The sequence below is a fragment of the Macrobrachium nipponense genome, chromosome 11 (genome assembly GCF_015104395.2).
Source record: "Macrobrachium nipponense isolate FS-2020 chromosome 11, ASM1510439v2, whole genome shotgun sequence".
NCBI classification, from domain to species: domain Eukaryota; kingdom Metazoa; phylum Arthropoda; class Malacostraca; order Decapoda; family Palaemonidae; genus Macrobrachium; species Macrobrachium nipponense.
The window spans coordinates 58,951,761-58,974,578 of NC_061087.1; the positions used below are offsets into that span (position 1 = coordinate 58,951,761).

At 44.0% G+C, this 22,818-nt stretch overlaps 1 protein-coding gene across 1 annotated transcript in view; it reads right to left on the reverse strand.

The window, feature by feature from the left end:
• LOC135206186 (serine/arginine repetitive matrix protein 2-like) overlaps positions 1 to 19,896 on the reverse strand; it is a gene marked incomplete at both ends in the record, with an annotated part of 41,500 nt that extends 21,604 nt beyond the window's left edge. The window contains 1 exon segment of the mRNA XM_064237506.1: positions 15,150 to 19,896. Coding sequence (XP_064093576.1) covers positions 15,150 to 19,896 — 4,747 coding nt within the window.
• Between the last annotated feature and the right edge of the window lie 2,922 nt (positions 19,897 to 22,818).

Below are 22,818 nucleotides of genomic sequence, written 5' to 3' on the forward strand. Positions count from 1 at the left end.
ATAATGAAAAAGAGTACTTACATCTTTCAATTACACACTTTCGCCCAAAATACATGACTCGGCGCGAGTGCGCCCGCCCTCGGCACCGAGACATAATTCAAGTCAATTTCATGAAAAGAGCGGAAATCGCCGCCTCTACGGCGATAGCTCCATGTTGATTCATAATTAAGTAATGAAAATGAAAACAGTGTACTTACAGTTTCATTTTCAAGATCAAACAAACCATTAGTAGAAAACACAATATAAACAAAGCATACGACGATGAAACGGGCAGAGAGCGATGACGAACACGTCCTTCACACCCGCGGCCGAAAGCAAAAGTGATTCTTCACCTCTCGGGCGTGCGCACGATCGGACAAGCAGTTAACTACCGTTCTCCCCTTGTTCGAAGCTTACGACCGTCCCAGCTGCCGTTAGTTACCTTCCTATTGTTAAAGGACCGAGGGTTTGTATTACGTATCGGAACAACTGTGCAAGCATACGACCTGTGTGAGCCTTTTCGTGGTGTCTTTTTTTGATAAATGATTGCACTTTATGAAAAGCGGCTAGAACATCCTTAATTTCTGCCGTTGTCATAGGCTGCTCCTCCTCTTCCTCGCCGCTGCTAGAGAACTCCTCTTGAACGATGTTATGTTGCATGGCCTCCAACTCCTTCAGGTCATCCGTCGTAAGCTCCTCTTGGTGCTCCTCGAGAAGGTCGTTGATGTCGTCCTCGTCGACGACCGGCCCCATGGACTTGCCGAGTGCAACGATCTCATCAAGATCTGGTAAGGAAACAGTTTCGGGATCGTCTACTGTTTCTGACTCTGCAGCACCAGCTTCGCCCACATCGAATCCCTCGAAGTCTCGGGCGGATACGGCATCAGGCCAGAGTTTCCTCCACGAGGAATTCAAGGTTCGCCTCGAAACCTCCTGACAAGCTTGGTCGATGAGTCGGATGCAAATGACGATGTCGAAATACTCCTTCCAAAATTGACGCAAGGTGAGGTTTGTGGTATCGGTGATGTCGAAACATCTCTTGAAAAGATGTTTCGTGTACAGTTTCTTAAAGTTCACTATCACTTGCTGGTCCATGGGCTGGAGGAGAGGGGTGGTGTTGGGCGGAAGAAAAAGAATCTTGACGAAGGAATACTCCGCTAGGATATCTTCCTCGAGGCCAGGAGGGTGGGGAGGGGCATTGTCCAACACCAGCAGACATTTCAGGGGGAGGCACTTCTCTTTCAAAAATTTCTTCACTGTCGGGCCGAAACACAGATTTACCCACTCAGTGAACAAAAGCCTCATTACCCAGGCTTTTGCATTAGCCCTCCACATCACTGGAAGCTTCTCCTTCAGCACTTTGTGGGCCTTGAAGGCTCGAGGAGTCTCGGAATGATACACCAGTAGGGTCTTCACCTTGCAATCCCCACTGGCGTTTGAACAAAGTACGAGCGTAAGCCTGTCTTTCATAGGCTTATGCCCGGGTAGCTTCTTCTCTTCCTCCGTGATGTACGTCCGACGAGGCATTTTTTTCCCAAAAAAGGCCAGTCTCATCACAATTGAAGACTTGCTGAGAACTGTAGCCTTCCTTGGTCATCATCTCGTCGAAAGTTTTCTTAAATGCTTCGGTCGCTTTCGTGTCTGAGCTGGCAGCCTCCCCATGACGCACCACCGAATGGATGCCAGTCCGTTTACAGAATTTCTCGAACCAGCCATGCGAAGCCTTGAACTCTGGGGTTTGCGTTTAAGTCCCTTTCCCTCCGTCGTCTTCTGCCTGCGCGATCAAATCGCCGAAAATAGCGCTGGCCTTGTGGGCGATTGCTGTCTCCGTTACCGTATCGCCAGCGATTTCTTTGTCTTTTATCCAGACAAGGAGCAGCCGTTCCATCTCGTTGTGCACATGGCTCCTCTTGCTGGACAAAATAGTGATGCCCTTCAACGGTGTAGCTGCTTTGATGGCATCCTTCTGTTTAAGGATGGTGCCTATTGTCGACGGATTAACTTTTTTTTTTTTACTTTTACGTAGGTTTTTTTTTTTTTTTTACATAATTTCAATTTCATTACCACTTTCAACGTTCTGTTTTTTATCACTTGGTTCTACCTTTTTGCTTTCAACTTTCTGTTTTTATCACTTGGTTCTTTCTTTTTGCTTACTCCTGCTAATGCTCAAGGCCTCTTTAAAAAATAACGATCCAAGGAAGATTGCTTCTGCCTACTTTTCACAATGTTCCTGAAATGACTCGGGCAAAAGTCATCGAACTACACAAGCATACGACCTGTGTGAGCCTTTTCGGGGTGTCTTTTTTCGATAAACGATTGCACTTTATGAAAAGCGGCTAGAACATCCTTAATTTCTGCTGTTGTCATAGGCTGCTCCTCCTCTTCCTCGCAGCTGCTAGAGAACTCCTCTTGAACGACGTTATGTTGCATGGCCTCCAACTCCTTCAGGTCATCCGTAGTAAGCTCCTCTTGGTGCTCCTCGAGAAGGTCATTGATGTCGTCCTCGTCGACGACCGGCCCCATGGACTTGCCGAGTGCAATGATCTAGTCAAGATCTGGTAAGGAAACAGTTTTGGGATCGTCAACTGTTTCTGACTCTACAGCACCAGCTTCGCCCACATCGAATCCCTCGAAGTCTCGGGCGGATACGGCATCAGGCCAGAGTTTCCTCCACGAGGAATTCAAGGTTCGCCTCGAAACCTCCTGACAAGCTTGGTCGATGAGTCGGATGCAAATGACGATGTCAAAATGCTCCTTCCAAAATTGACGCAAGGTGAGGTTTGTGGTATCGGTGATGTCGAAACATCTCTTGAAAAGATGTTTCGTGTACAGCTTCTTAAAGTTCGCTATCACTTGCTGGTCCATGGGCTGGAGGAGAGGGGTGGTGTTGGGCGGAAGAAAAAGAATCTTGACGAAGGAATACTCCGCTAGGATATCTTCCTCGAGGCCAGGAGGGTGGGGAGGGGCATTGTCCAACACCAGCAGCCATTTCAGGGGGAGGCACTTCTCTTTCAAAAATTTCTTCAATGTCGGGCCGAAACACAGATTTACCCACTCGGTGAACAAAAGCCTCGTTACCCAGGCTTTTGCATTAGCCCTCCACATCACTGGAAGCTTCTCCTTCAGCACTTTGTGGGCCTTGAAGGCTTGAGGAGTCTCGGAATGATACACCAGTAGGGTCTTCACCTTGCAATCCCCACTGGCGTTTGAACAAAGTACGAGCGTAAGCCTGTCTTTCATAGGCTTATGCCCGGGTAGCTTCTTCTCTTCCTCCGTGATGTACGTCCGACGAGGCATTTTTTTCCCAAAAAAGGCCAGTCTCATCACAATTGAAGACTTGCTGAGAACTGTAGCCTTCCTTGGTCATCATCTCGTCGAAAGTTTTCTTAAATGCTTCGGTCGCTTTCGTGTCTGAGCTGGCAGCCTCCCCATGACGCACCACCGAATGGATGCCAGTCCGTTTACGGAATTTCTCGAACCAGCCATGCGAAGCCTTGAACTCTTGCGTTGAAGTCCCTTCCCCTCCGTCGTCTTCTGCCTGTGCAATCAAATCGCCGAAAATAGCGCTGGCCTTGTGGGCGATTGCTGTCTCCGTTACCGTATCGCCAGCGATTTCTTTGTCTTTTATCCAGACGAGGAGCAGCCGTTCCATCTCGTCGTGCACGTGGCTCCTCTTGCTGGACAAAATAGTGATGCCCTTCAACGGTGTAGTTGCTTTGATGGCATCCTTCTGTTTAAGGATGGTGCCTATTGACGAAGGATTACGGCCGTATTCCTTTGCGATCACACTCAATCGCATACCAGCTTCGTACTTCTTGATGATCTCCATCTTTGTCTCCAAAGAGAGCATGCGCTTCTTTCCGTGAATTTCAACTTTCTTGGGACCCATGACTAAATTATCTTGTACGTAATTTACGTATAAGTAACAATAAAGTTTTCACACAACACGATAATAGTACTGCAACTAAATCACTAACGAATTTACGATACTAAACGAAATCGTTGGACCGAACGAATGCCGTGTGCGTACGGTAAAGATGTTGGTACGAAGAGGCCGAGATAGGTACACCACCACATATACGTATAAGATGCATGATGGGAGGGATGCTGTCCAATAGGAGAGAAGGATTTCATAGTGGTGACTAGCATAAGGAATCAATGGGAGAGCAGGAGGATGGTGACGAGTCTACTAGTACTAAGATGGCGGTGCGAGTTTCAAAATTGTTATTCAAGCGAATCTCGGATTTTCAGAAACCTTTCGTATCTTGAAAACTTTTCGTATGAACAGCCGTTAAATTTTTCGCACTGGCTTTCGTATCTCGAGTTTTTCGTAAGTTGAGCCTTTCGTATTTCGAGGTACTACTATACTAAACTATGCGCTAAGGGGGGATAAGCATTTTCTAGCATTGATAAATATTTACACTTGCGCTTCTTAACTCTAGTATCATCTGATCTCATGTTTGACATAGAATACCTATGTAAATACAGTTGTATAAAAAATGATTAAGCTGTATTACATGTAAGTCTTTCAAGCATACTAAGAGTAAGGAATTCGTACATGTCAAATGTATCATTATTTTGATTAAAAGTAGAATATTTAAAAAAATATTTATTTTCAAGTTAATATAAAAAACATTTGACTTCACATATTATATTTTCACTAAGAATTCACACATTTTCTTTTCATTACTAAGAATTATTCTCACTAAAACAAAGGAGATATAGTATAATTTTTGCTGTGTTGAAGTTGTAAACAAAAGTGGCGCCACCAGTTCGGCCGCACAATGAACTAATGGCAGCTGAATAACCCAACCAGGGGAGTTCCCAGACAATAGAATGCCAACTTTGAGGTTCAACTGTATAGTTTTTCTTTACAAAGTATATTAAAGCCTTATTCATTGTTTTAGCCATAGTTTTCAGGATTTCAAAACATAGACTAGGCTAGATTACTGGCACTGAATAGCCTTTCTCTTGGCCACCAATGGCAATGTTTTCATTTTCATTTTATGTTTTTTTCTCTCTCTCTTCGTGTTGTCGTCATAACTCCGAATTGTCATAAAACGAGTACGTCGTTAAATGAGGGGTACCTGTACCCTGCATTTATTCTCTAATACAGTGGTACCTCGAGATACGAGAGGCTCAACTTACGAAAAACTCGAGATACGAAAGCTGACACGAAAAATTTTACTGCTCTACATACAAAAAGTTTTCAAGATACGAAAGGTTTCTGAAAGTCTGAGATTTGCCCGATAACAATTTTGAAACTCACGCCGCAATCTTAGTTCTAGTAGACTCGCCACTATCCTCCTGCTCTCCCATTGGTTCCTGATGCTAGGCAAGCCATGAGATCCTTCTCTCCTATTGGACAGCATCCCTCCCATCATGCATCTTACGTGGTGGTGTGCCTTCGCTCGGCCACTTCGCACCTGAAGCTTTATTGTACGCATGCGGCATTCGTTCGGTCCAACGATTTCGTTTAGTATCGTAAATTCGTTAGTGATTTCGTTGTGCTACTTTATCGTATTGTGAGAACCTAATTAGTATATGTACTACATACGTAACTTAATTACGTACAGTACATATAGTCATGGGTCCCAAGAAAGTTGCTGAAGTTCACAGAAAGAAGAGAATGCTTTCTATGGAGACAAAAATGGACATAATTAAAAAGTATGAAGCTGGCTTGTGGTTGAGTGTGATCGCTAAGGAATACGGCCGAAATCCGTCGACGATAGGCACCATCCTTAAGCATCAAAGCAGCTACACCTTCCAAGGGCATGACTATTTTGTCCAACAAGAGGAGCCATGAGCATAATGAAATGGAAAGGCTGCTTCTTGTATGGATCGAGGACAAAGAAATCGATGGCAATACGATAACCGAGAGGGCAATCTGCCAGAAGGCCAACGCTATTTTCAGCGATTTGATTGCCCAAGCCAAAGACGACGGCGGAGAGGGGACATCAACGGCAACCCCAGAGTTCAAGGCTTCTCATGGGTGGTTCGAAAAATTCCGTAAACGAACTGGCATCCATTTGGTGGTGAAGAAATTAAAATTACGTAAAGTATAAAAAAGTAAAAAGAAATGTAAAAGTAAAAAAAAAAAAAAAAAGACAAAATAAATTTTATTTTAAGTTTTTTGTAAAGTTAAGTGTTACAGTTTTGTTAATGTGTTTTGTAAAGTTTAGTTTGTTTTTCTGACATTTTTTTATGTGTTCCGTAAAGTTAAGTGTACGTATCTACCGTTTGTCCTCCTCCTCCTCTGCCGCCACTTTCATAGATAGCCTCACTCGAAAGGTAAGCTTCCACATTTTACGTTACAGTAATAATATTTCTTGTACACTAATATACACTTTATTTACAGGTTTTGCATTTTTATTATTAAGTTACGTATTGAATGGTCCAAATTGTTGTAGTATTTCATTGTTTATAGGTCAATTTAATTTTATTATGAAATTTACTGGGGTGTTTTTGGAGGGCTTGGAACGGATTAGCCATTTTACATGTAAAATGTGGTCCAAGATACGAAAACCTCATGATACGAAAGGCGCCTCGGAACAGATTAATTTCGTATCTCGAGGTACTACTGTATATGAAATAGCACTTCATATATTCAGATGTGTATTGAAAATTACCATAAATGTTATGTTTACACTTTAAAATAAGATAAATTTATATCACCAAGTACTTTTCATATTTAGTCTCAAAAGCAAATCCAACTAATATAAAAGAATAAAACTGATATTTACATATAACCAATTACTCAAAAAGAAAACATTAGTGGAACTAAAATTATAAGGAATTCAAAGTAATCGAATTAAATAACCAATTACGCATCGGGTCACATCCCACTAATTGACTTGAGTGGCCTGAGGTCCAGTCTGTTGAGCAAGTTGGAGGTTAGGACTGAACATGAATGTTCACAACTGTATGACACCAGGAAAATATCTCTGTATGCCAAGGTCATCCCAGCTCTCTCTGTAACTACCAAAGTACTGCTAAAGCAAAAACCTGGTATAGTTAAATAATACTAAACTGACGGGAACATATCCGCCTATGGCCTCCTGCAGCCAAACAATAACACCACTTTCCCTACTACATTTTCAACCTCCACTTTTGTCTCTGCAAAGGAAAGTGATGAGCATTGCAGTTGCAATAAACAAAACGTGCTGGTGTAATTACCAAGATTTGGCGTAAAAGAAGGTCTTAACATGATATTGTGAAACTACAATAAAGTTTTGTACATACTTACCTGGCAGATATATACGATTAATGGCCCACCCAGCCTCCCCTCAGGAGACAGGTGGAAGAGAAAAATCTGACAAGCAAACGGGAGTGGTTCGTACATCCGCCACCCAGCGGCGGGTAAGGTAGACCACCTGACCTACCTGTCGCGTGTGCCGCGAGATTTGAAATTCTGTCGGGAACGTCGGAGACTATAGCTAAGTATATATCTGCCAGGTAAGTATGTACAAAACTTTATTGTAGTTTCACAATATCATTTTTGTACATGAACTTCCCTGACAGATATATACTTAGCTGATTGGCACCCTTGGTGGAGGGTAAGAGACAGCTAAATAATACAGGTAAGACGGGAAACAACTAATGTTGTAGGATATAAAAACCTTGGTTCTCACCTTTTCAGGATGAAGACTTCATAGATACTGTCTCTGAGTCTGCATTGCCTGGAGAGCTACAGCTAGGACGTGACCTGATGCTGAAAGACTCTCGGATCTACCACTGGGATATGTGATCCCCTATTGTGGTAGAATCCAAGTCGGATCCTGTTAGAGGGACCTTGTCCGCTTACCTAACAGATCCTTACCACTACCTCTGCAAGGAGCCAAAACCCACCAGACCACCTAACCAAAATACAAAGGGTTAATATTACGACAAAAAGAGGTGCCTCCTGCAACCTCTTTCAGACAACCAAAAAACACAAATATAAAATATAGGGAACATATAAAAAATTTACACAGGATAAGTTTCAGCTCCCTGCCCCAGCACCGAATCCGCCGATACGAAAGGACCCAAGGGCGAAGCATTTATCATATGTGATTTTTACATCACGTAGGTAGTGGTTTGCGAAAACCGATTGGCATCTCCAAAAAGTCGCCTCCATCAAGTTCCGCACAGACATATTTTTCTGAATGCAGGCGAAGTTGCGATGGCTCTCACCTCGTGAGCTTTTCACTTTCAGTAGTCTAAAATGTTCTTCCTTACAGGCAACATGTGCCTCTGTAATAAGGCTTCTCAGAAAAAAGGAAAGAGCATTCTTCGACATGGGCCGAGTGGGGTCCTTTACAGAGCACCAAAGCACATCTTGATTAGCCTTAAGTTGTTCCTTCCTCTTAAGGAAATACTTCATAATTCTCATAGGGCAAAGAGTTCTTCAGGCTCTTCCACTCCCCTACTAGAAAAGATAAACTACGAACTTCAAAGCTCCTGGGCCAAGGCCGTGATGGGTTTTCATTCTTTGCAAGGAAATTGGAAGAAACGAACACACCATAGAATCTTCCTTAAACCCTACATTGCCCTCGATAGCTTGGAGCTCACTCACTCTCTTAGCTGTAGCTAGGGCCAAAAGGAAGATAGCCTTCTTCGTCAGATCCTTGAAAGAGGCTAAGCCAGGAGGTTCGAATCTAGACGATCCAAGGAATTGTAGAACTACGTCTAGATTCCAGTTCGGTACTACATGAGGACGCTTAATGGTTTCAAATGATCTAATAAGATCATGCAGGTCCTTATCATCGGATATAGTTAAGCCTCTATGCCGAAATACCGCCGCCAACATACTGCGGTATCCCTTAATAGTTGACACAACCAGATGACATTCTTCTTTGAGGAAAATAAGGAAATCCGCAATTTGGGTCACAGAGGTACTGGAAGAGGAAATGTTCTTCCTCTTGCACCAACGTCTGAAGACATCCCACTTTGACTGGTATACACGCAAGGTGGAAGGTCTCCTCGCTCTTGGCGATTGCTTTAGCAGCTGTTGCTAAAAAGCTTTCGCTCTGACCAAACTTTGGACAGTCTGAAGCCAGTCAGACTGAGAGCGAGGAGATTTTTGTGGTACCTGTCGAAAGTGGGGTTGTCTGAGTAGATCGCTCCTTAGCGGGAGCGATCTTGGAAGGTCCACCAACCATTCCAGTACCTCTGTGAACCATTCTTGGGCCGGCCAAAAGGGAGCAATTAAGGTCATTCTCGTTGAATCGGACTCTACGAACTTCTTGATGGTTAGCCCCAGGATCTTGAAGGGGGGAAACGCGTAGACGTCGAGTCCGTTCCAGTCTAGAAGAAGAGCATCGATTGCTCTGGATCCGATATCGGAGAGCAGTAAGGATCCAGCCTCTTGTTCTTTGACGTGGCAAAGAGGTCTATGTGTGGCCTGCCCCATAACTTCCACAGGCTCTGGCATAACATCCAGATGAAAGGGTCCACTCTGTGGGAAGGACCTGATCTTTCCTGCTGAGGAGATCTGCTCTTACAGTCCTTTCTCCCTGCATGAAACTGGTGAGAAGCTTGATTCCTCTTTCTTCTGCCTCAGAAGAAGGTCTCTTGCTGTCTCGTACAGGGAGAAGGAATGCGTCCCCCCGTTTCCTAATATATGCCAGAGCTGTAGTGTTGTCCGCGTTGACCTGCACTACCGATCTTCTGACTTTGGGCTCGAAAGCCTTCAGAGCCAACCACACAACCATCAACTCCTTTCTGTTGAAGTGCCAGGCTACCTGGTCCCCCACCCAGGTACCTGACACTTCGCTGGTTCCCAGAGTTGCCCCCCACCCCGTGTCCGACGCGTCGGAGAACAACACCAGGTTGGGGGTCTGGGATTGAAGAGACAGTCCCTTCGCAAAGAGGTTGGGATCTGTCCACCATAAGAGATGTTTCTTGACGTCCTGGGATAACGACAGGGAGAACGTCAAATCCTGAGAACGACGACTCCAATTCCGATGAAGAAAGAATTGGAGCGGTCTCAGGTGCAACCTTCCTAGGGAAACTAATTGCTCCAGCGAGGAGAGGAGCGTCCCCCCATCAGACTCATCCACTCCCTCACTGTGCATACTTCTTTCCCTAAGAAGGTTGTTACTCTCTCGAATCCTCGGGCTATCCTTTCCTGAGAGGGAAAAGCCCGAAAACTCAGAGAGTTCATCTGTATCCCGAGATACACACACTCTTGCTCGGGAATTAGTGACGACTTCTTGAAATGACGAGAAGTCCCACGCCTTCGTCAATTCTAAAGTTACTTGTAAGTCCTTCAAACAACGATCTTCTGAATTGGCCCTTATTAGCCAATCGTCGAGGTACATGGATATCCTCACCCCTTTCAAATGAAGCCATTGAGCCACATTCCTCAAAATCCCCGGTGAACACTTGAGGGGCCGTCGAGAGGCCGAAACACAGAGCCCTGAACTGAAAAATTTTCCCCCCCCCATCATGAATCTGAGAAACTTCCTCGAGGAAGGATGGATCGGTACGTGGAAGTAAGCGTCCTGTAAATCCAAGGAAACCATCCAGTCCCCTGGACGAAGTGCTGCCAGCACTGATGAAGGCGTTTCCATCGTGAACTTCTTCTTTTCTACGAAGAAGTCAGGGCGCTTACGTCCAACACCGGTCTCCATCCCCCTGAGGACTTCGGAACTAGGAAAAGGCGGTTGTAGAAGCCCGATGAATGATGGTCTGTCACTAGTTCGATAGCCCCTTCTCCAGCATCTGATCTACTGCTAGATGGAGAGCTTGATTCATGATGGGGTCTCTGTACCTGGCCGTCAGTTCCCTTGGGATGGTCGTCAAGGGAGGTCTTTCGACGAAAGGGATGAGGTAACCTCTCCTCAAATAGAAAGGGTCCAGGGATCCGCCCCTTTTTGGGCCCAGACTTCTGCAAACTCTAAGAGTCTGGCGCCCACCGTTGTTTGAAGGACTTGCAAGTTATTTGGGGGCTTTAACAGACTTGGCGAAAGTCTTACCCCTTCTGAAGGTCTATGACCTCTAAACGTAGAGTTCTTGATGAAAGACGCCCCTCGAAAGGGTTCTCGAACACTTGCCTTTTCCTTCTTAGCCTTGGTAGGGAAGGAAGGGCGAGGTTTCTTGCGACTGTGCCAAAAAGGTCCTGGGTGGCTTTGGCCGAAAGTGATCTCGAAATGTCCTGCACTCGATGTTTAGGAACAACTGAGCAGACAGAGGAGCAAACAGCAAAGAAGACCTCTGGGCATGGGAGACAGACTTCGTTAAGAAGGAACAATAAACAGACCTCTTCTTCACGATCCCGGCCCCATACAGGGAGGCGATTTCACTCGCTCCGTCTCTTACCGACTTGTCCATACAAGACAAAACACACATGAGATCTTCTGGCGAAAATGACTCTGGCACTTCAATTTTCTTGGCTAGGACCCCCAACGACTAATCAAGGAAGTTAAATACTTCTAGCACTCTAAACATGCCTTTTAGCATGTGATCCAATTCATTCATTGCACAAGTCGTCTTAGCAGAGTTAAGGGCAGTTCTCCTTGTCGAATCTACCAGCGCCGAAAAATCCGAATCAGCCGAAGACGGTAGACCCAATCCTAAGGACTCTCCTGTTTCGTACCAGAAACCAGCGCGTCCTGATAACTTCGAAGGAGGAAAAGTGAACATCGTTTTCCCCGCTTCTTCTTTGGAAGCCATCCAGGAACCAAAACTCCTCAGTGCCTTCTTCATTGAAAGAGTTGGCTTCATCCTTACACAAGAAGAACTCTTCGCTGTCTTCGCCGTTGAAAAAAGTGAGTGAGGAGAAGGAGGAGCCAGTAGGAGTAAGGGAATCCCCAAAAACTTGCAAAAGTAGCTATGTAAGCTTCTTGTAAGAAGACACCAGCAAGCAGAAGTGTTCGGTTCCTCATCCGAACCTTCTAGGACGTCTTGTCGAGGCGAGCGCGGAAGATCCTTAGGTGACGAAGGGATCCTAGTAGGAGTTGAGCGAGAGGTTGGAGAACGCCCTCTCTTAGAAGAGTTCACATCCACTGGAGAACGATGAGAAGATCTGGGTTGTCTACGATGAGACTCCCTCTTCGAGGTAGACGGAATCTCAGCCGAAGGAGAGGTAGGGCTCCTACTCCGAGAATCCTCGGAAACATCCACAGGGCGCTTACGAGGAGGCGAGCGCCTACTAGACTCTTTGCGCCTATCCTGAGGCGAGCGGCTGCCAGGAGAAGAGCGCCTATCGAGAGCAGAGCGCTTGCGCGGCTCTCCATACCTGTCCAGTTGCGTACGATCAACGGAAGTTCGACTGGAACGGCGAAATGCGCCTACTAGGAGAAGGCTGCTTGCGAGACTCCTTGACGTCTAACTAAGAGGGTAACATTCAGGAGAAGGGCGCTTCAAAGCTAACGAGCGCCTACCTGGAGAAGGGCGCTTCCGAGATTCCTGGTGCCTACAAGAGACAAACGGTCAGGAGTAGTGCGCCTAGAAACGGGAGAGCGCCTACACGGAGAAGCGCTTGAAAGACTCTTGTTGTATGCCCCGAGGAGAATAATCAGGAGTATGACGCCTTAAAAAGAGACGAGCGCCTACTAGGAGATCGATGTGCAGTAGGCTCTTGGCGCCTACCTTGCGGGGAGCGGCTAACAGCAGGCCGTCTATCATGCACACGACTCCTACCAGACTCTTGATGCCTGTCAGGAGAGAAGTCACGATCTGACACTCGAGGAGAGTGACATCTGGAAGAAGAACGCCTACTTGTATAAAGGCGCCTTCTAGGATCTTGAGGCTGCTGAGGAGAAGTCTCACGCGAGGGAGTTGAAGAAATAGCGTGATGAGCAGGTGCAGTGCGCTTACCGGAAGCGGGAATCCAATCTGGAGAAAAAACTTCTTTCTCCATAGAGCGTCCTACCGATGTTTGGCGCCTTGAAGTCGAAAGAGAGCCAGGCGAGCAAGGGCGCTCACGCGAGCCCCCTACCTTCATACGAAACCTCCCCATATGAAGGAGAACGCCTAAAAAGAGGAGAACGATCCTCTGAAGAGTGGCGCCTAGATCTCTTGATCGGAAGAGAAACGTCCTTCTTCCTACGTGATCTTACTGCTAGAGAGTCTGCTAGCGCCGTGATCTGAGCTTGAAGTCCCGCGAGTACTCTCGTAGGAGAATCTTGTTTGTTCTCCTCGGAAGCAGGCGCCAAGCGCGGAGCGCGAGAAGAAGAACGATCACAGGATTTCTTGGGTTTCTTCGCCTCCACCGACGATTCTTCCGGGAAAACCTCCGGACTAGAAGCCAAAGGACTGCAGGGAAGCCTTTTCCAAGCCCTCTTCAACGGGCGCGACGCATCCGGGGAGTTCCAACCTCTCTTCGGAGAGGGAGAAGACGAAGAGGAGAAGCATTGGCGTAGGAGCTCCTTCTTGTAGCGATCCGAGGCAGCCTGGGAGGGTACTTCAGGATCTGCCGAGACGCCTGACCGGTGGGGGTTCTCCCTAGCCCTCTTGCGGCTTTCGACTTTCCTACTCCACTGGAACTGGGAGTCTGGAAGAGGTCTAGGCCTAGAGGCACTAAGGAGCCGGTCAGACGCACCCTCCACAACACTGGGGACACTGCACTGATCACTAACACTCTCCTTACCTTCCAACTGACGAATCTTCTGATCCATAGAAAGAATCGTGGCTCTCAGAGCTGCCGCCTCCGAAGGCGAATCTTTGGCTTCGGTGCGGGGAGCAGGGGCTGCAACTTGGGAAGAAGGTTCTAATTCTACGTTAGTATTAGGATCCACATCCAACTCACTCATTCTAGATCTACTAGAACTTCTAGAGGAAGCCTTACGCACTCTATCCCGATCTCCAACTTCCTAACATAAGAAGAGAGAGCCTTATATTCTTCTTCATTCAATCCCTTACATTCACTACAAGGGTTAGCAGAAGAACATTCATTCCCCCTGCATTTCATGCAAACCGTGTGGGGGTCTACCGAAGCTTTCGGCAACCTCACCTTACATCCTTCATTCACGCAAACCCTAAACAAAACCGAAGTTTTAACTACTGAATCTAGGTCAGACATCGTTAAAGAAAATCAAAATCAAACCGGTCCACAATCAGCGTATGCCAAGCCAAACAAAGCGAATACTTCACCAAAAGAAGTCCAAATTAACTCCAGGCAAGCGAGAATCGAAAAACTATCGAGAGGAACCGACAACAGTTGTTATCGTTCCCGCGACAGAGAAAAATCTGACAAGCAAACGGGAGTGGTTCGTACATCCGCCACCCAGCGGCGGGTAAGGTAGACCACCTGACCTACCTGTCGCGTGTGCCGCGAGATTTGAAATTCTGTCGGGAACGTCGGAGACTATAGCTAAGTATATATCTGTCAGGGAAGTTCATGTACAAAAATTACAAATTACTTTAAGGTAATTAGTTTTACCGGCAGTTTGCGACTAGTCTATGATTGGCAAACAAAATCCCAAAAGCAAATATTACCTAATGGAATGATGCAACATTCCTGCAACATTCACAAATTACTTTAAAAAGTAATCTTTAACGGGCAACATACATGTAGCCTAATCCCGCTAAGCAAATAACTGCAAAAGTTTTGGGATAAAAGAATGGATAACATTCTAGAACTACTTTAAGGTAATCATTAACCTTGTCTTGAGAATAGTCCACAGCTCATGGCCAGTACACAAATTCTAAAAATGAAAGTTTGGCCTAAAGGAATGATGTAACATCAAGATTAGTTACTAGAGGCAATTCTTAACCGATGACTTACATTAAGCCTGGTAAGTGAAAAGATACATACAAAGGTATTTTATCTACCTGAATAAAGATCCATTCAAGAACTATTTATAAGGCCATTAATATTCTCGGAGACTGCAAGTATCCAGCCAGATGTTAACCTGAACAAAATCAACAAAAGACAAGACTAATCCTGCTTCGAAGACTATGAATGCGTTCTGTTGGTTGTAACACTACTGAAATCTGGTGATATAACCAGAAAATAAGAACAAGCTGCTGTGAGCACTTGATATTTTGTCCAGTGAGGCAGAAACAGAAAGCTGTGATTAGCTAAGTCGTTCCAATTATTGCAGTATCTACACTGAACCATCGAAGCGCTGCCTGCGAAATTTGAATTTAGGCTGCCATTAAGTAGACACTCTTAGCAATATAATTACTGGGCAAGTATATACAAAACAATTTAAATTGCCAAAGCTCAATTTGAAATAACTTACCTTCTTTTTGACTTTTACTTCTGGGTTGTTCAACTTCATCACTATCACTGTCTGCTCTCTTATGCTTCTTCTTCTTTTTCTTACTATCCTTCTTCTTCTTCTTTTCCTTTTTCTTCTTCTTGCTTGATTTGCTCTTCACAGATTCATCATCATCGCTATCATCTTCTCCTTCTTCTTTACTTACCTTTCTGTATTTCTTCTTTCTTTTTTTCTTTTTCTTTTCGATACCATCATCATCCTTCTTTTCTTCTTTTTCTTTCCCATTTTTGTTCTTAAATGTTTGTCTTTGTTCTTCTTTTGGTTTCACCGCAGCTTTTTTGCCATCCTGTGGCAATAACTGTCCACTACCATTGTTTTTCTTACTCTGCTGATCTTGAGAATTATTATCACTTCTTTTGGGCATATCTCTTTTTCCTTTGGAAGAAAGATCCTCCTTTTCCTTATTGTTTGTTCTAGGCTTCCTTTCAATTTCCTTGCCTTTCTCAGCTGATTTCGCATCAGGTTTGCTTGATTTTGCCTTTTGCGGTTCACCCATGTTGGCTGCAGGTGATACAGAGCGATCTCCTCCTGTCTGACTTTGTTTTTCTGGAGTGACTGGTTCCAACCATGGACTTCCATTACGACCATGCCTCTCGGGGGACTGATGGCTATATTTAGGATTAGCTTTCCCTTGCAGCGTGGAGCTCTTGCTACCTTTTCTCTCCCAGGATCCTGAAGAAGATGCACCCTTCTGATGACTAGAGGGGCTTCTAGGTTGTTGCTGAAGAGAAACTTCTGTATTTTGAGGGACCTGACGTCTACTGCGGTCAGGACTACCAGGCCGTCGGGCCCTGTTACCTCGTCCTCGGCCCCTACCCCCACCAGCATTCGCCCTACTTCTACTTTCACCCTTCTGTGGAGACTGTAATCTCCCTTTCTTGCTCTTATCCTGTGAGATATGGGACCCAGGATCTCTTCCCAAGCGGTCACGGAGGTCACCTGTGTACTTCTCTTCTTGTCTTCTATCAAAGGGTGGGGAATGACCTCTGCCACCTTGATACTGCTGGTGGTGTGATCCCAAGTCTCTAGTTCTAAATTGTTCTCTTGAATTTGAGGGAGACTTACTTCTATGTGAATATCTGTCAGAATTTTGATTTGAACCACTAGTGCTTGGCATTTTCTCATTAACAAATGATGGACTTCCTCTATTGGTCTGCACACTGCCCTTCTCTTCAGGCCAAACTGATTGTCTAGGAGACAGTTTTTTATTTGGTGGTATGGGTGGTGTCCTTGGCCCTCTCCTTAACTGCTCCCTTGGAGATAAGGGTCTTCCTCTCCCACCTTGAATTTGCATCTGTGATCCACCTGAATATGGAGATCTGGATCTGGATCTTTCATTTCTGGGTGGTAATCTGCCAGGCGAGAAACGTCGACGACGCTCATTCTGACCTTGAGGAGGTAATTCACTAAATCTATTACCTACAGGGAACCTTTGAGGTGATCTCTCCAGATGGGGAGGAGGAGATATTGATCTATACATGAGTGGTTTGGGAGAACTTATCCTTCCCCGCCCTCTACCACGAGCACCTTGAGTTACTGGGCCCTGATGGCCAAGTCTGTTAAGGTTATGGCCACGGTTGTCAAACTGATCATCTGGATGGGGATATATAAGGGGGCCTGGACGGTCTCTTTGCTGATACTGACTCTGCCAGCCACCTTCTGCAATCCTATGGGGAGAATAATCTCTATCATTTCTGGTTCCTTGAGACCATCCCGATCTGGCAAGTGGATCTGAATTCATCTCATCATATTCAAGACGACGCTGATTATTATTCACATTATAATTATTAAAGCCAGGAGGAAATTCTAGCCTTCCTGCTGCAGCAAGAGCATTGCTCTGGGGAAAACGGCTCACATGAGCATTGTCTGCTGCTCGATCATAGCCTTGGTACCCAAAGCCACCCCTGCCACCTCTGCTGGTTAACCTTTGGTTTCTCTCCCTTGGAGGAGTGCTTCCTCTTCCTATTCTGTTCTGAGGAGACAGACTTCTTGAATTTCTTTCAAATAGGCTTCCTGATCGTCTGCCATGGCCCCATTCTTTTCTACCACTGGGGCTAGGTGACCTACCAAAAGGACTATGAGATTTCATGATCATATTCTGCCCTCTTCTTGCCATGGGGCTAAGAGACCTTCTAAAATGTTGACTGCGTGTGCTGTAATTCTGTGGAGACAGAGGACTTTCAGAAAATCTCTGATTTTTCCTATTAGGACTATATGATCTATGTGAGGAGGGTGATAACCTATGAAGACGTCTAGGAGATGGGCTTTTATCTCCAAGCCTCCTTATAGGAAGGGGGCTTCTTGATAGGTGTGGGAGAGGACTCCTTGATATTCTTCGAAGAGCAGGACTTCTTGAATGATGATGTGGACTTTTGGATATCATCCTTGACACTGGACTCCTTGATGAACGTGGAAGAGGACTTCTAGAAAGCCTTCTGGGAGCTGGACTTCTCGTTCGTCGTGGACTCCTGGACAGTCGACGAGGAAGTGGACTTTTCGATATCCTCTGCAGAGGAGGACTTCTTATGTTTCTACCAGATGGGGATGCCTTCAAAAGCTTTTGTGGTGAACTTTTGTTTAATCTGTGTGGGCTTCGTGCCAACCTACCTAAAGGGCTCCTAGAGCTCCTGCGAACAGGGCTTCTTGAATATCTCCATGGTGGTGGACTACAGCTTCTTGATAGCCCTCTCTTTCGACTTGATTCAGGTTTCATTCTTCCACCTTCCCCAGGACTCTTACCTAGTTCCCTATAAGGACTTCTTGATAAACGGTGCAAAGGACTTCTTGAGTGCCGCCTTGATACTGGACTTCTGGACCCCCTTGGAGGCAAAGACCTTTTTGAGTGCCTGCCTGGTCTAGGACTTCTTGAAGCCTGTCTGTGCAGTGAATTTCTTGACCCATGCCTGTGAAAAGGGCTTCGGGAGTCTTGCCTACGAATTGGGCTTCTTGACTCCAGTCTTCGGTGAAGCGGACTTCTAGAACTTCTCCTCATCCCCGGACTTTGAGAACTTCGTCTATGTGGGCTTCTTGATGTGTTTCTCTGGGCTGAGTTTGAACGTCTTTTTAATGGTGGAGTTCGTCTAGATCGCGGACTCAGTAAAGGACTTCTTGTGCTTCGATGGGGGAGTGGACTTCGTGAATTTCTTTTCAGTAATGGACTTCTTGAAGATCTTCTAGAAATATAGGGTCCCGAACTTCGTTTCTGTAAGGGACTTCTTGGTAATGGACTCCTAGAACCTTTCAGTGGAGGAGTTCTTCGATGCATAGGACTTCTGGAATCTCTCCTTGGCAGGGGGCTGAAAGAGCCCCTCCTTCTTACAGGAGTCCTTGATCCTCTTCTACTGTAGGGACTTCTTGATGCTCTCCTTCCCATACTTCTGGGTCGACTTCCAAGAGGAGACCTTGAATTTCTACCAAGAGGACTCCTAGGCCCCCTGCCAAGGGGACTCCTGGAACCTCTTCTGAGAGGGCTTCTTGTGCTTCTCTTGAAAGGACTTCTAGAACTCCTACCTAAAGGACTCCTTGATAATCTTCCCAAAGGACTCCTTGAGCTCCTCCTTCCAAGAGAGGCCTTCCCCGATAAAGAATGACTGGAATTTCTGCGAACTGGAGAATTCCTTGAACCTCTTCTCTCTCTTGGACTTGGGCTCTTACCAGGCAAGGGGCTCCTTGAACCCCTCCTTGGTGAAACTCTTCTGTGCATAGGACTTCTGCTTCGTCCAAGAGGAAGAGGACTCCTTCCTCTCTTCCAAGGTAAAGGGCTCCTAGATCTCTTCCTGGAAGGAGAAAGGGATCTAGAACGAACATTGCGGCCCCTAGTTCCTGGGCTTCTCCCACTTCCTCTTCCTGGACTTCTAGAACTAAGATGCTGAGCTGGGCTTCGGGGTCTTACGCTGGAAGAGAAAGTATTGTGGCTGGGTGGACTACCAGACAGTCTTTTATGTAAATGGTTTGGTGACTGCTTTTGCTGCTGCTGCTGAGAACCACTATACTTCTTGGAGGTAGGGCTCACAGAGCTTCGTCTTGATGATCCTACAGCCTTCTGAGGGGAGCTTTTACCATGAGCAATAACTTGCTTTGGAGGAGACTTTGAAACTGCATCTTTAGAACGTTGTACCTTAAGACTACTATTAGCAGGGATAACAACTGGTTTTGCATCTCCCTGGCTTAAATCTTTTTTTCCATCTTTGCTAACCTTGTGTTTATGAACAGAGCTATCATCACTATCTGAGTCTGAACCACTTGAACTCCCAGAACTACTACTACTGCTACCACTACTGTCACTGCTGCTATCACTACTGTCTGACTCAGTGTCTTCACTGTCACTCTCACTGTCAGTTCCCTGCATTCGACGCCATCTAGCACTCATTTTTTCTTTTGGTTTTGTTTGTTCCTGTGGTTGAGTATTAGCATACTTGTCTTGTGGTAACACTAATGAAGGGCTCTGAGTCTTAGCAGGATGAGGATTTGAAAAGCTATTATTATAATTCTGTGTGTTTCCTCGACCATCGTAGTGTCCTTGCCCTCTACCCCTACTATGCCCTTGCATGTAATGGCCCTTCCTTCTAAAATTTCTGGCACCTTCAAATTGTTGATGGTAATTTGACTCATACTCGCCACCCACATGAGATGGTGTCAAATCTACCACATAGTTTGGTGCTCCAACAACTGGTATTCTTCCTCCAGCATTTCCACCATGGTTGCTTCCCTGCAAAATATTACACAAAATACATTAGAGAATTCATCTACAAGTATAAAAATTATTGATATTTTAGTATAAACAATATTGATAATTTTAGTATAAAACTGTTACATTGTTAAATAGCCAATAGAATATTTTTTTTTATTTTGCTAAATATCCTTATGCAACTCGAAACATAATGATGGACTATACAGTTGTGAGCTAGATGTACTATTGCTCAACTACAAACCCATAGAGGGTACAGGCAGCCCTCGGTTAGCGGCAAGGGTTCCGTTCCTGGCCGCCGATGCTCAGTGAATTTCGACGCTAAGCGATTTTAAAGCCTACGGCCGCCGCACACCTTCTTTCAAAATTCTAGACCAGTTAACAGCGCCCTAGACCAGTCAAATGGCGCCTTAATCCCGCGATGGCGCAATAAGTAAAATTATATTTATGCAGCATAGATCTATAAAATTTACTGTACAGTACATTATAGTATTATAAATACTGTAAAGTAAACAAAAAAACCTAACTTTAATCCTTTGGGTGTCTAGAGTATGTAAAGATATAATAAGGTGTTATACAGTGTACAGGTAGCTGTAGTGTTCAAGTTACGATAATTCGTCTTACGATAATCCGATTTTATGAGAAACCAAATTACAATACCCTAACTTTATCCATCTTCTAGTTACATAAGTTCAAAAACAGCAAAAGAGAATGATGAAAGTATGGTTTTAACGTTATACTTGTTGCAGAAACGTGTACAGCCATGAACAACCAAATGTGAAACAACTTTTTCTTTTTTCTTTTTAAGTACTACAACCGAATTCGATAACATCCATTTGGCTCGTATTTCAATCATCATACTATAGTACACTATTATCGTAGTTGTTATAAATGACATTATGAAGAATAGAACTGAGATGTCTTAAAGTAATAACTTTATTTGCTATATGTAGATCAAAGATCAATCGGGAAATATACAGTAGCCCCCCCTATTCGCGTTCTCCGGATTCGCGGACTCACTGATTCGTGGATTTTTCTCTGGACCATATATATCTACCCATTATTTGCGGTGAATTCGCCTATTCGCAAGATTTTCCGACGATAAATAATCACTAATTAGTGTATCTTGATGTTATTTTCATGCCTAAATACATTTTTATAATACAAAAATGATTTACTAATTTTAAAATATTAATACAGATCAATACAGGCGGTCCCCGGGTTACGACGGTTCCGGGTTACGAGGTTACGACGCTTTTTCTTAAATATTCAATGGAAAAATCCGTCCTGGGTTACGACGCTTGTTCCGAGGTTACGACACTGACGCTTCCGACGCTCCGAGTTAACGACGCTTTTAAAAAACACATACTATGATAAAAATCCTTTATAGTTTAGCATAGTATATTAACCCTCTTACGCCGGAGCCCTAAAAATCAAAACGTCTCCCGTATGCCGGGCCTGGTTTGGAGTGAGCGCGGAAGTGGAAAAAATAATTTTTTCAAAAAATTACAGCGCGCGTACTTTTGAAGATTAAGAGTTCATTTTTGGCTCCTTTTTTTTGTCATTGCTGAAAGTTTAGAATGCAACCATCAGAAATGAAAATAATATTATTATCATATGTAAATAATGCGATATATGGTAGCGAAAAAAAAAAATCATACATAATTGTATTCAAATCACGCTGTGCAGAAAACGGTCAAAGCTAACCAGTTACTTATTTTTGCGTTGTATTGTACACTAAATTGCGATCATTTTGATATATAATACATTGTAAAACAATAAAAGCAACACCGGAAAAATATTATCACAAAATGATGTACGAATTCGTAACGCGCGGACGCAAAAAAAATATTTTTTTTCAAAAATCACCGTAATTCTAATAATGTTCTAGAGACTTCCAATTTTGTTTCAAATTAAGACAAATGATTGAATATTACGATACTAAGTAAAGTTTTAGATTAGAATTGGCAGAGACATTTTCGACCATTTCGGACGAGTTAAATTTGACCGAATGTCGAAATTTTAATATATATATTTTTTCATATGCACATATTTCAAAGATGGAAAAGCTACAACCTTCAATTATTTTTTATTGTATTCTTCATGAATTTGCGCACATTTTGATATATGAAAACTCTATAAAAAGGCTAATATGAAAAGGAGCAAATATTAGGATAATGCCATGTACGTATTTCGGAGACTTGCGGCCGCGAATCGGCGCGCGGAGTGAAGGTAAATATATTTTTCAAAAATTCACCATAAATCACAATATTGTTTTAGAGACTTCAAATTTGTTTCAAAATGAAGAAAAATGACGGAATATTACTAGGCCGTAAGAGTTTTAGCTTACAATTGCGTTTTTCAACTATTTCGGTAGAGTCAAATTTGACCGAACGTGGTTTTTTCTATTTATCGTGATTTATATGCAAATATTTCGAAAAAAGAGAAAAGCTACAACCTTCAATCATTTTTAGTTGTTGTATTCTACATGAAATTGCGCACCATTTTCATATATAAAACTTTATGTAACAGCTAATTTTAAATGGTGCAAACATTTCGACAATCGCACAAAAAAATTCTGATTTTTCGGAAGAGTTACCGCGCGAACGTAATTTTTTTTTCATAAATTCACCATAAATCGAAATATTGTGCTAGAGACTTCCAAGTCGTGCAAAATGAAGGTAAATGATTGAATATTACTAGAATATAAGAGTTTTAGCTTACAATTGCGTTTTTCGACCATTTCGGTAGAGTCAAGCTGACCGAAAGTTGAAATTTTTTGCACTTAACGTTATTTATATAAAATATTTCAAAACTGATGAAAGCTACAACCATGGTTTTTTTTTTTTGTTGTATTGTGCATGAAATTGCGCACATTTCCATATATAAAACTTTATGTAACGGTGTGGCGGGATCACAAAAACAAGTAACCTCCCCACATAA